We start from the raw sequence: 14,424 nt of genomic DNA on the forward strand, positions 1-14,424 counted from the left end.
TGCTTTTACTGGAACACGATACACCTTATGTAAAGAGTTATTCTTCCTGTCTCCGGCCACATGTTTCAAAGCGAGTGTAATATCTATTGTGATTCGTCGTGTCCAGTCGTTGGAAGGAGGGGGGGAGCGTCACATCGTTTGTTTTCTGTACCCTGAACTCCCCGTTTCTCTTTGTTTCCTCGGATAAAACGTTCTCACACCCTCCGATCACACCAGAGATATTCCTCCTATTGTTCTGGGAACCTACGACGTTTCCGTCCTCGATTGGATGACGACGGAAAGCCGCAATCGGACACAAATCTGCCTTGTGAAGAAAATGCATCGGCTCGATCAGAACCGTGCTCAGGGGTCCTTTTGAATGGGCGTCATGGACGGACAGAGACGAGAGGAAACGGGTTGCCAGGTAGCTCACAGCTAACGTCTGTGCAGTCGGTCCATTGGCCGTTGAACACCAACGGTCCAATTTTAAAAGTGAAGCCGGTGTAAAAAATGCCTTCAACTTTGAAATGATATATATTGACCAGCAGGGGGCGACTCCTCTGAAGTCAGATTGTCTAGAAGTCGCTTGATTTATTGTGTTTTCTTAACATGAGTTTATGGTCTTCTTCAATACAGCGTTGAGGCAAGAGTTGAGGCTCCAAGACATCCGACTGACCGGTCTGATGAGTTTATTAGGTCAGCGAAATCTTTATCAACCATTTATTTATAGAATTGTTTGTCACAGTCTTGTTTTTTTTTACTTGTTCTCGACTTTTTTTGCATGTGTTCTTTGACCTTTAAATATGATTGAACTATCGTTATAGCTTCTTATACACCTTTGCCTTGATCAGGGGTCAAAGGTTAAGTGTTCAGAGCAGCTTGGGGGTCAACCAACCGCTTGAGGGCCTTCCACAGACGCACCAAACATCACGCGTTCATTCTCTTTGAGGAGCTGTGTGTTATTGGTCGGTGTTCTGCACTCATGCTCCACTTGATTGACACGTCATACGACTCCTCATCGACCACATCCGGCCGACACCAGCAAGGATGCATGTACAGGAGATGAAAAACAACTGAGGAGACGAGGAGTGAGGAAGGACAGACTGAAACTAGGACAACGTGACACGCTTCCTCTTCCAGAGTCCAATGTGTAATTACATCACGGTGCAGTTAGTTCTATTTCAGCACACGCAGGACTGTATTTGCACTCTGGGGGGGGGGGGGGGGGGGCATTTACATGAAAGTCAGTTTGACTTCTGAATTAGAGGCCTTCCAATGCGGGTGGCATATAAAAGTCCTACCGGGATACACGATTCCCAAATTGTTCCAAACAGTGCTGGAGTTCCCAGGGTCAACCCGAAGGGGAGATCTTCGAGAGGAAGAGTGTGTCACCGGAATGAAACCCGTCCTCCTCCTTTAGGAGACATTTTAAATGGGGGAAAGAGAGAGGGGAGGGGGGGGGTGTTTTCTGTTTTCTTTTAGTTTTTTTGTCTTTGGGTGTATATGTATGTATGTACGTGTGTGTGTGTGTGTGTGTGTGTGTGTGTGTGTGTGTGTGTGTGTGTGTGTGTGTGTGTGTGTGTGTGTGTGGATAAGTATCTGTATCTATCTATAGATATGTATGTATCTATGTCTGTATGTATATATATATACATACAGACATATATATATGTATGTATGTGTGTATATGTAGGTATATATGTGTATATGTATATATATGTATGTATATATGTATATACAGTATTTATGTCTGTATATATATATATATACAGACATAAATATATATATATATATGTATATATATGTATGTATATGTGTATATGTAGGTGTATATATATGTATGTATTTATGTCTGTATATATATACATATATATATGTATATGAATATAAGTATATATATATATGTATGTATCATTGTGCCCTGTTTTATATATTTGTTTATGTTTGTCTGAAATGTTTGTATTTGTGATAAATACATTAAATTTACCATATAAAATAATAACAGTGCAACAGGGATAGGAGCGCTGTGGACGAGGTGCTGCAGGTTAAATATGACGACACATTTTGGATTGTATTTTGTTGTCCAGTCAAAAGCTCCAGTGAGATGCAGTGTGACATTCAACGAGGTTTGATAAGCATGACGAGATGAATGCCCCCCCCCCCCAGTAAACAACAGGCCCCGCGGGCCACATGGGAAGGAGCTGGACTTCCATATTGGGTGTGAAGGCCCCGTCGGCCCCCAGGAGAGAGCTCGGGATCTGCTTTACCTTGTTAGGAAGTCCAGCCTATGAGAATAAACAGAGCAGAAATGTTCCTGGTGGAGGGACGGACGAAGAAGGGAAGAAGAAGGGAAGAAGAAGGGAAGAAGGGGGGAGGAGGGGGAGGGAGAGAAAATGACAATGCCAGGAGGAAGAGGAGATGGAAAGGACGACTCACGTTAATCATGAGACGATGAGGAGGGAACATTGAGCTGCTATCTGACTCTGGGTCTGTGGTATGCTGGACGACATCGTGTGTGTGTGTGTGTGTGTGTGTGTGTGTGTGTGTGTGTGTGTGTGTGTGTGTGTGTGTGTGTGAGTGAGGCTGGGTGATTTCCTTCCACATGTCCCTTAGAATGAGCGTACGCTCCCACCGGGCTGGGCTGGCCCCGCTGCTCACAATCGAATATCCTCCCCCTCCATCCCTCCTCCCTCCCTCTCCATCCCTCCTCCCTCCCTCCATCCCTCCCTCCCCCTCCTCCCTCCCTCCATCCCTCCTCCCTCTCCCTCCTCCCTCCTCCCTCCTCTCCTCCCTCCCCTCCTCCCTCCTCTCCCTCCATCCATCCTCCTCCATCCCTCCTCTCCCTCCATCCTCCTCCTCCTCTCCCTCCATCCCTCCTCCTCCCTCCATCCCTCCTCCCTCCTCCCTCCCTCCATCCCTCTCCCTCCATCCCTCCCTCCCTCCATCCCTCCCTCCCCCTCCTCCCTCCCTCTCCCTCCATCCATCCTCCCTCCATCCCTCCCTCTCCCTCCATCCCTCCTCCCTCCCTCCCTCCATCCCTCCCTCTCCCTCCATCCCTCCTCCCTCCCTCTCCCTTCATCCCTCCCTCTCTCCTTTTCCTTTTCTTTCTCATGCACAATTAATTAATTAAACATATATTAAAGTTTATATTGAGCTGCACTCAGTAAAGAGGCCAAAACCAATGACTGTGATTATCTTAACGACCTCACCCTGACATCACTCTTCTTCTTCTTCTTCCCCCTCTTCATCATCCTTCTTCTTCTTCTTCTCACCCTCCTCATCCTTCTTCTTCTTCTTCTTCTTCTTCTTCCTCCTCCCTCTCCTCATCCTTCTTCTTCCTCCTCATCCTTCTTCTTCAGGAAATAACTAACTGTAGATTTGAATTGTACACAAACGAATAAATACAGAGCTCGTGGATGTCGCTCGTTGCCGTTTAGTCGTTAATATGTATTAATATATTAATATGTAATTCAAGATTTACCCCACTAGGGTTTCCCATGATGCCGAGCGGCGTAAGCAGGAACACCATCCTTATGAGGACTCTTACTTCCCCAGAGGGTTCTCTGGTATAAAAAATGTTCTTGATGTACCTGTGAGTCTAACCTCGTAAAACTCTTCAGTATTTAGTGTCTGTCTGATAAAAGTTAAATTGTTTATATAAATGTAGACACACACGGCAGTTATCTCCACGCTGGCAGCTTCATGTGGAGTGTATGTGTAGTTTATGTGTAGTGCCACGCCAGCTTCCAGGTCACATGACAAATAAATAATAATATAATATCCTTTTATTAGAGCTACTCATAAAAATAAGCTTCATGTGCCGACACGCTCTCTCTCTCTCTCCCTCGTGTTCTCTCCCTCCCTCGTATTAATGTTAGTAATTATTGACTGTGCATCATCGGGATGATGTCATCGTTGGGATGATGTCATCGTTGGGCCCACGCACTGAAGCCCCTGCCAGTGTTGGGTTCCTGTGGCACGGCCCCGCCTCCCTCCAGCTGCTCGGGCTTTCCTCACAAGGGAGATTCCACATGACTTCTGTTTGCTTGTTTATTTTGTTGATGTTGTTGTTGTTGTTTGTTGGGGGGGGGGGGGTTAAGGTGTGTTTTTTCAATCCAACTGTGTTTGGTTTCCACCTTGATTGAAGCTGCAGTTGCCCCTGAAAGCACAGCTAATCACCGTGAAGGCCTCACAGATGGATTATTGAAGGTATTCTATGAGAATACACAAACAGGCCTCTGCCGCCCCCTGGTGGCCGTGACACGAATTACAGCTGGGAGACAAAAAGCAGCTGTCCAGATTCGGGATATAAACGACAGAAACACTTATCATGAACCAACATACTGATAAGTTATATTGACGGTCTTCATCAGCAGGTGGATTTTGCCCCATTGTCATGTAATTGTATAATGTTGAATATGCATTTTAGAGATATACTGTTTATATATATATTGTATATCTTACAGATGATCAACAGTTGTTTGATTCAAACCAGTGGATGTTGACAGTGATGCTAAACACCTTTTACACAGATGTATTCCACCCTCGAAAAATCATCAATAAATCTTCAACCTCAAGAAGTAACTCTATTTTAAGAAACTACATGAACATGGAAAATGTCTGCGTACGAGTTTACACACAGATGCAGCAACAGATAGAAAAATAGGTAAGAATAGGAATGAGCCTCGGACATGTTGAACCTCCCAAGAGTTAAATGTGATTTAATATTCTTACTGCGCACTAGACTCCAGTTTAGTGCAATGTGTCCACTCGTCCACCAGGCGGCGCTCTAACTGCATTCACTTCTAGAGAGATGTTGAGAGCTCCTGCACGTGTCATGCATGTTTGGAGGAGGAGGAGGAGGAGGAGGAGGAGGAAGAAGAAGAAGAAGAAGAAGGATGAGGAGGAGGAAGAAGAAGGATGAGGAGGAAGGAGAAGATTGAGATGGGGAAGGAGGAAGAAGAAGATGTAGAAGAAGAAGAAGAAGAAGAAGAATTTAGTTTAGTAGATAATGATGATGTAATGATCATCCCCCCCCCCCCCCCCCCCCGATGTGCCTCCTCTGGTCAGACTGAGGCCTTCAAAGCGATGGAGGTCAGAGGTCACGCTGGCTGCTCACAGACTTCATCGATGTGTGAGCATGTGTACGACTCAAGGAGAACCAAGGAAACGCACACCTGCCCCCCCCCCCCCCTCATGGAGAGGCTCCTCCCCCTTCACGGAAAGGCTTCCCTCCCACATCCGCGGCCATGAGTTTTATGAATGGCCTTTTCACTCTTTTTAAACGCCACGGGGCAGCAGGAGGAGGAGGAAACCGATTCCACATGTTCGTGTTATCCTGGGGGGGGGGGGGGGAGGCTTTCCTCAAAAACTATATCGAATAATAAATCCCCTATGGACAAGTTCTCGTTTTTCGTTGAACTTTTATGGGCGTGCAGCAGCCCTTCCTTCACTTAACCTCCAACTGCATCACGGTGAGTGAATAGAAGAGCCAGGTCCCCCCCCCCCCCCCCCCACCTCGTTGTAAAACTGCGGTCCTGACCTGCGTCAACACGCCATTGTTGGAGTAACTAACACCTCGTATCTTGGCAACCGCTAAAGAGAGAGAGGAAGTGCTGGTGTTGTTTGTGAGACCATGTGACCGAGGGTGTTGGTAAACAAGAGCAGAAGAAGAGTTATTTTAATGTTGAACGTCCAGAGTATTTATAGAGTTATGGAGTGAGCTTTGGATTTGAGCTATATATATATATGACTTCTGATTCATTGAATCCCTATATATAAATATATATATATATACAGGACTGTCTCAGAAAATTAGAATATTGTGATGAAGTTCTTTATTTTCTGTAATGCAATTAAAAAAACAAAAATGTCATGCATTCTGGATTCATTACAAATCAACTGAAATATTGCAAGCCTTTTATTCTGATTTATTGCTGATTATGGCTTACAGCTTAAGAAAACTCAAATATCCTATCTCTAAATATTAGAATATCATGTAAAAGTATACTAGTAGGGTATTAAACAAATCACTTGAATTGTCTAATTAACTCGAAACACCTGCAAGGGTTTCCTGAGCCTTGACAAACACTCAGCTGTTATAAATCTTTTTTTTTACTTGGTCTGAGGAAATATTAAAATTTTATGAGATAGGATTTTAGAGTTTTCTTAAGCTGTAAGCCATAATCAGCAATATTAAAAGAATAAAAGGCTTGCAATATTTCAGTTGATTTGTAATGAATCCAGAATGCATGACATTTTTGTTTTTTTAATTGCATTACAGAAAATAAAGAACTTTATCACAATATTCTAATTTTCTGAGACAGTCCTGTATATATGCACAGTATAAATATATATATATGTTTATATATTATTTTATATATTTTTTTTTTTATATATATATATATATGCACAGTATAAATATGTTATATATAATTATATATTATTTTATATGTATATATATTATTATTTTTGTATATATATATATATGACTTCTGATTCATTGATACCCTATATATATATATATATATATATATATATATATACAATAATAATATTAATATATACAAAATAATCTATATGTATATATATTTATACTGTGTGTATATATATATATATAAAGAGATTCAATTAATCAAAAGTCAGGTAGACGGCCTGGGCAGAGAACGAGAGAGTGGTTAACGTCTGCTGGAGAAGTTTACTGTGTACTTTGGGTTTGTCCTCATAAATCCAGCTCAACACACACACACACACACACACACACACACACACCATTTGCTCGTATGACGAGGGAGAGAGAAGCAAACCGGAGCTCAATTAAATCAGAAAAAGACTTAAATGCACCTTGTCACAAGGGTTTATTTCCCCTATAAATCAGTTCTCCAAATAACGGCCGCAGGTGCCGTCATTTTATGAGCACATTTTAAGTAACTGTCTGCACACACACACACACACACACACACACACACACTACTAGAGCAACAACCTGTGCAATTTTTACATTTTAACGTATCCTTTTTTTTGCTTAAAATGATTGTTCGTCACTTTAAAAAAAATTATATATGTATGTGTATATAAATACATATATATATATTAGATTTATTGACAACAACGAGAACATCTGGACTTCACCACTTGGATCACAGAGTGAAATGCAGGTCGTGAACTGCGTCCACTGTATACGTCTTCTTTTTAGCTGCAGAAAGGGGTGGAGTCACGTGGGCGGAGTCACATGGGCTGTGTACCGCGTCACTCAGTGATGGCCAAACACGGACATCTTTTTTTCTCCCTTATATTACACGAAATGTACGCATGGCACAATGTATAGTGTATCCCTGGAGACCGTGATGATAGACGGGTATTAAGATATTAATCTGGCATGCAGCCACATGATGGAAGAATCAGTTAAGCGACGTACCAACGTGCAACATTAAAGATATAACTTGTTATATTTTTTATATTCGCACACTTCCCAATTTGTATCTCATCTGCTGCAAAGTAACATCCAGTATATATATATATATATATATATATATATATTATTTTCCTGATTCATTGAATCTCTCTCTCTCTCTATATATATATAATTTTTATTTTGTATATATATATATATATACAGTATATGACTCCTGATTCATTGAATCCCAATATATATATATATATATATATAATTTGTATGTTCTATATATATATATATATATACAGTATATGTAATTATTATTTATATATATATACATTATATATATAATTATATATAATTATTATTTATATATATATATATTAGACTTAATGACAACAACGAGAACATCTGAACTTCACCACTGAGGCTATATATATATATATATATATATATACAGTATATATATATAGTTATTTATATATATATACAGTATATTAAATATAATTATTATTTATATATACAGCATATATATAAGTATTATTTATATATATACTGTATGTGTGTGTATATATATATATATATATATATGTAAATATATAAATATATCCCTATCTATATAGAGGTGCTGCTAACAGCACCGATGCAGGAAAACCGGAACAAATGCACCTGGACATCAGCCCCATGTTTCTCCTTTAAAAGGGTCTCGAGGTTTGGGAAGCGAGATGGTGACAGAGAAATAGATGAGAAATAAAATGGAAACGCTTGCATTTCCCTAATCACCTAATCACCCATACAATTCCAATATAATCCGATGTGCAGAGATAAAACTCTTTGTTTTTCCGAAGGTTCAAACATCGACCCCCACCTCCCCAATCCGGCCTCACGGTTTCACTCGCCGTTATCAGTCTGAAAACAGACGTTTCCGTGATGGCGTCACTGAGTGGAGACCGTTCGGAAAAAATGGCGGCCGCATTAAAGTCTATTATTGAATGTCAGTAAGTTACTGTCCTTCAATCTCACCTAACTGGCACCTGCATTCATAAAACGTAAGAAGAGGAAGAAGAAGAAGAAGAAGAAGAAGAAGAAGAAGAAGAAGAAGAAGAAGAAGAAGAAGAAGAAGAAAAAGAAAAAGAAGACGTGAAGTTACGTTCAGCGGAAAGTATCAGGAAGCATGACGTCATCTTCTTTCATTAATTAAAGAAACAAACGTGCGCCCAGTTCCATCTTATTGAAGTTGATTGCATCAATCAAACCAAGCACACCCCTCATCATCATCATCATCTTCATCATCATCTTCAACCAGCCTCTTCGGTAAACCCCATTGAGGAAAGTGAGAAGCGGTTGACCTTTAGCCTTTCCGAGGCTTCTCTTCCCCTCCCGTGTCACTTAACCGACTAAACCCAAGACGCAGAGACGACCCCAGGTAACCTCAGATGACCTCAGATGATCTCAGGTGACCTCTGGGTCAGATGACCGATGGCGGCCAATATTGTCTTCATTGTCTTGTCCCGGCAAGTTAGAGCGGTGATTGCTAAATGCTCTCAGTGGGGCTTAGCTGGAGGCTCGGGGGTCTAGATAATCAACTGAGTTTAGACTCAGAGTCATTGATCCAGAGGAGTAACTGGTTACCATGGCCACAAGAACTCTGAGGAGACCAAGGTTACGTCACAGTCAGGAATTAAAAATGTTTTCTTTGACGTCTTCAGACACAAAAATCCACCATTGACGCTCCTCTGAAATGACATAATCAACCACAGACTGTAGATAAGAAGTGGGTGTGGTCATAGTGACGCCCCCCCAGTGGTTTGTGGATTACCAACTCGAGTATGACGATTGTGCGGTCGCCATTTTAGGAGTCGCCATGTTGGTATTTCACAACAGATAAGGAGAAGCAACGTGGGATACAGCTCTGGTAGCGACCTGTCAATCACAGCAAGCCCCGCCCTAAAGCAAACTCCTAGTCTGTTTGACTCTAAATGCACCGTCATTTGCAAGAAGACAGACGTCATGAGGTCCTGAATCAAGTGAGACGCAGCGTCTTTTTATTATTGACTTTCATACGATTCGGAAAAAAAAATTGCAACGGAAGGAGTCGCCCCCTGCTGGTCAGAAGCGGTATTGTGCGTAAGATACTTTTGCTTGAAAGAACCCGAGGTTTCCGCCTGGTTCCTAAAGAAACTGTATTGTGTGCCCTCTCTGGTTGAAAGGCCCCCGTAACCACACCCAACGAGGATGGCACCGTGTCCTGGAGTACACCTGGACATCGCTTTCTTTAAAGGCGAGACATGTGTTGTTTTCTGAAATTGACCCATCCCCCGCTGAGTTGAGCTGTGCATACTTGTTTTTTATGGAAAAATATAGTTTTAGGAATTTCCTAATTATAATTTATTTATTTTTATTCTTGAAAAGTTGTATAATGCTGTATTTGTATATATTGAACATCATGAGTAACATAGAAGTGAAGGCTATGGTTTGTTACATGAGAAAATTCAAATCCAAAATTTGCACACATTTTCCAAATTCTCTGTCCTAAAACCTCTCTAACTTTGTTCTGCTTCACTTTTTCAAAGTCAAACTTTGCAGAGAGAATGTTCACATATTGTACTATGATTTGTGAGAGTTTTAAAACGTTCAACTACCTCATTCCAAACATATAATCATCCTGGAAGTGATTTTTTTCAATTGGGACCTGAAATGTTTATATTTTTTCAGTGTACCATCTTCATTTACTCTTACCCAGTAACATATAGACTGATATGTACACATCTGAACACAATTTTTAAAAAAATGTAAAGGTAAAAAAGTTACAATTATTAAAATAGCCCGAGTGGTTGGAGAGATACAGCCTTTTTAGTTTGGGTGTGCAATTTTTAGGGCAGAGGCCTAAAAAAAGCTTGTTGCTTAAAAGGTTAAGACACTGGAGAGGTCAGCAGAAACAAGATGTTCAAGCCCCCCCCCTTTCCAAAAGAAAACAGTTGCTATACATCGAGTCCAGGAGATCCGATTTGGGGGACTGACCTCGACAGATGAGTCCGTCTGGGCCGATGGTCGCTTTACAGACGCCGCAGTGCTTGGCCTTCTTGAATGTCTTCACCCGGAAGGTGTGGGAGTGAAGAGCCTCCAGCTCGTCCGGCTGCAGGTACAAGACAAAGAGAGGTGCGACGTTAATGTCGGGATGATGCAACCTGACGGGACTTCAATAAGTCCAGGTGGGTCGAGGCATTTTGGGACCTTTCGTGTATCTTTTTTTTTTAAGACATTCTTCGTGCATTTTAACTGAAATACTGAAATACGTGCGTTCTGTAACGGATCCCTGGATATGAAGTGGTATTACTTCTTTATCTTGTTACTTTGGGTCACAATACATTCATTAAACCACCGTAAAGAGCGTAAGCCTCCTACGGGTCCATTACACTAGGACACTTTATTAATAATAATAATGCATTCCATTTTTATAGCGCTTTTCAAAGTACTCAAAGACGCTTTACTGATGACCTCAATCATCAAAGTCACAGAGTTTTTTGCTCCTCCTATTTGATTTAGAGGTCACAGTGAGCCTTTGACTAAAACTCATTGGTTGAGAGCTGGTAGAGCACACAATAAAATGCTGTATTTGTATATATTGAACACCATGAGGAACAAAGAAGTGAAATATCTGGTTTGTTACAGGAGAAAATTAAAATCCAAAATGGCCGTTTTGGAGACCTTGCCTAAATTCTCTGTCCTAAAACCTCTCTAACTTTGTTCTACTTCACTTTTTCAAAGTCAAACATTTCAGGGAGAATGTTATCATATTTTAATATGATGTGTGAGAGTGTTAAACCTTTTAACTGCCTCATTCCAAATATATAATCATCCTGGAAGTGCTTTTTTTCAAACTGGCCTGTAATTTTTATATTTTTTCTGTGTGCCATCTTCATTAACTCTTACCCAGTAACATGTAGACTGAGATGTACACATCTGAACACAAGAAAAAAGTGTTAAAAAAGATACAAATGTAAAAATGATTAAATAGCCCTAGTGGTTGCAGAGATACAGCCTTTTTAGCTCAATTGTGCAATTTTTGTAGCAGAGGCCTAAAAAAGGCTTGTTGCTTAAACGGTTAAAAGCAGTTCTGAACAGGTGGGTTTTGAAGAACATTCTTAAATGTATAACTAGAGTATCACAACCGTAAAGAGCTTTAGCTTCATACGGGTCCATTAAACTATTAAAACTTTCTTGAATGTATAAATACACATCCGTCCGTGACATCATCCGTAGCCGTACTGTCAAAAACTGCGATTCCTTTTACGTTTTCAAAATAAAAGTCAGATTTATCAATTGGAGAGGAAGTGGCCTCTATAAATTCTTCAAACAATACAATATCATAAGGCATACCATCAAAAAACAATCAGGCAAATACAAAATAGGTAATAAACCTCCCGTGTGGTTATTTATACACAGATCATAACTTCTTTCAGCGGTAAGGCGTCAAAAGGTCCTCTAAAATCCACCCGGGAGGTGAGGTCGTAGGGGCGTCGGCTGGCAGAACGAAAACGAGAAAGAAAGAAAAACAGACCGCAGTCGGTAATCTGTTATTTCCCTTCAGCCCCCCCCCCCTCCCTCCCTCCCTCCCCCCACAACCTTTGTCCTGTCGTCTCATTTCCCTCTTTGCAGGTGTGTTACGCATCTCTGGAGAAACTCCCTGACAGAGCTCCCCCACCCCATTAAACACCGCTCTGTGTCTGCCTGTCTGCAGCCTGCTGTTTTACCTCTACTGTAACCCCCCCACACACACACACACACACAGTGCTTTTCCTGTCTGCTGTGAAACCTGGCATTCAGCGACGCTAGCGAGCAGATCACAAATGTCAAGATTTTTTTCCTGCCTGACCCCGGCGACATCCTTTTTTGGGGTGTATTTGTTCAGCTCCCGCCCCCCCCAATTGTATACTTTGAGGGTCAGCCCTATGGGGGCAGGACTCCAATGAATCCCCAATGTAAGCCACACACACTGTGCCACATTTGATATATTATCGTTATTATGTTGTGAAAAGTATAATTGTATTGTATATTGTAAAAGTAGCCATGTGGCGGGCATATTGGGGGACGACTCATGGGAATTTTCATATGGGAAGACCATTGCATACCAAAGCATGGCAAGGAAAATCAAGAATTCTAAGACGAAGAGCCACAGTATGCGTTTCTAACCACTAATGACCACTTTGTTTATCCTCTAATCATTAGTCCTAAAAAAAGGCAACGTGTTGGAAAAGTGGCCCGGGGCGTGCGACCACGGTGCAGAACCAACACGGGAATGATGAACAAGGCCGAGAAAGGAAAAACAGAAATATCACATAGATAGATAAGTATTCTTCTTTTTTAATAAATGTGCAAAAATTTCTACATGTCTGTTTTTTTCTGTCAAGATGAGGTGCTGAGTGAACATTAATGAGAAATAAAATGAACTTTTTTGATTTTAGCAAATGGCTGCAAATGAAACGAAGAGCGAACATTTTAAAGGGGTCTGAATACTTTCTGTATAACGGCATCGATGGCGTTCCGCGACCCGTGAGCTCATCCGAGAGGTTTAGAGGCCCAAACCGACCGGCATCGGGCCCTCGGGTGTTGGTGAAGCTCGGTGTGACAGTTTGGCGTTTGTGTTCCAGAGCCGCATGGCAACGAGCGGGACAGACGACCCTTCATCCCGAGCCTCGCGGCTACGCCTTAGCGCTACGTAACGTGATTAGCTTAATCTAGTTAGGCTAGAAATAATGACCGTGGCTGTGCAGGACGTGCCATGTTGGAACAGGGGGCGGGGGTGGGGGGGTCTCTGCCAAGGTGTTATCCAAGGCTCCGACTGCCACCTGCTGGGTTGGGAATCTGGTTATATGGATTTCAAGGGGATTGGAGAGGGGTGATAAGTGGGTTTAATGGGACTATCGAGTGTGTGACTGTCAGTCAGAAAGTGTCACCGTTTGTGGGAACTGATACCTCAAGCTGTGTTGTGACAACAATGCAACCCTCTGGTCTCACGCACAGACAGGAATCACCTGTCAACATCATAAAGGTTATAAGTGTGATTGAAACGTATGTATATGGAAGAAGTATGTAAATATATATATATAATATATATATAATATATATATATTTATACTTATTTTTTTCTATATTATTTTCTTTATTTTATATTAATTTGCTGATTTATTTGATTATAATAATTTAGGATAGGAATATATAAGCATTATTGCTTCTACCTATACCTTTTCAGTCTTTCTGTGTTGTATATTATATATATAATATAGTGTATGTATATACATATGTATATATACATATATATACACACATATATATATATATATATTTATACATACACACATATATATAAATATTATTTGTATTTTCTTTATTTTACATTAAGCTTCTGATTTATTTAATTATAATAATTTAGTATAGGAATATATCATCATTTTTTGCTTCTACCTAAACCTTTTCAGTCTTTCTGTTTTGTATATTATAGAGAATAATATTGTATTGTATTGCAATAATTGACTGAATAAAATACACAACAACAACAATAAATAAATAAAGGACTCAGAATATGACCCCGCTGAGAAACGCCCTCTTTAAATCTTTAAATCTTTTGTTCGTGCGTCTACGCTCTGACCACAACACCCAAAACAGTCATTAAGGACCCAGGAACGAGAGTTTTGTTCAACCACAACAAGATATTAGGGTTAGGAGACATGCTTTGTTTATTAACCTGTGAAATAACGCCAAAGAAATGTCCTTTTTTTGCTTGTGCACATCTCATGAAGGATGATACGCCGTCCTTTGGGCGAAGCAGAACCACGAAGCCTTTAAAGAACATTCAAGAACCTTTATCTGTGTGTGCACCTCTACAGTCCTGAACACGTCTCAATCTAGGAGTCTATTCACTTCACTGAGCGCCCTCACACCCTCACACCCTCCATCCATTCACACGGCACGGCTTATTCCAGGACAGTGTGTTGGGGGGGGGGGGGGGGGGGGGGTCCAGTCAGCCGCTGGTATGCCACTCATCTCGT

The 14,424-nt window shown here is 41.1% G+C and overlaps 1 protein-coding gene across 8 annotated transcripts in view; it reads right to left on the reverse strand.

Annotated features, from left to right (window-relative positions):
• Positions 1-14,424, reverse strand: part of tns1b (tensin 1b) — a 177,684-nt gene that overhangs the window by 110,231 nt on the left and 53,029 nt on the right. For all 8 annotated transcript variants that reach the window (XM_056436808.1, XM_056436722.1, XM_056436758.1 and 5 more), the window contains exon 2: positions 10,397-10,511. In XM_056436808.1, coding sequence (XP_056292783.1) covers positions 10,397-10,511 — 115 coding nt within the window. The remainder of the gene's footprint in view (positions 1-10,396; positions 10,512-14,424) is intronic.

The sequence above is a fragment of the Pseudoliparis swirei genome, chromosome 2, assembly GCF_029220125.1.
Source record: "Pseudoliparis swirei isolate HS2019 ecotype Mariana Trench chromosome 2, NWPU_hadal_v1, whole genome shotgun sequence".
NCBI classification, from domain to species: domain Eukaryota; kingdom Metazoa; phylum Chordata; class Actinopteri; order Perciformes; family Liparidae; genus Pseudoliparis; species Pseudoliparis swirei.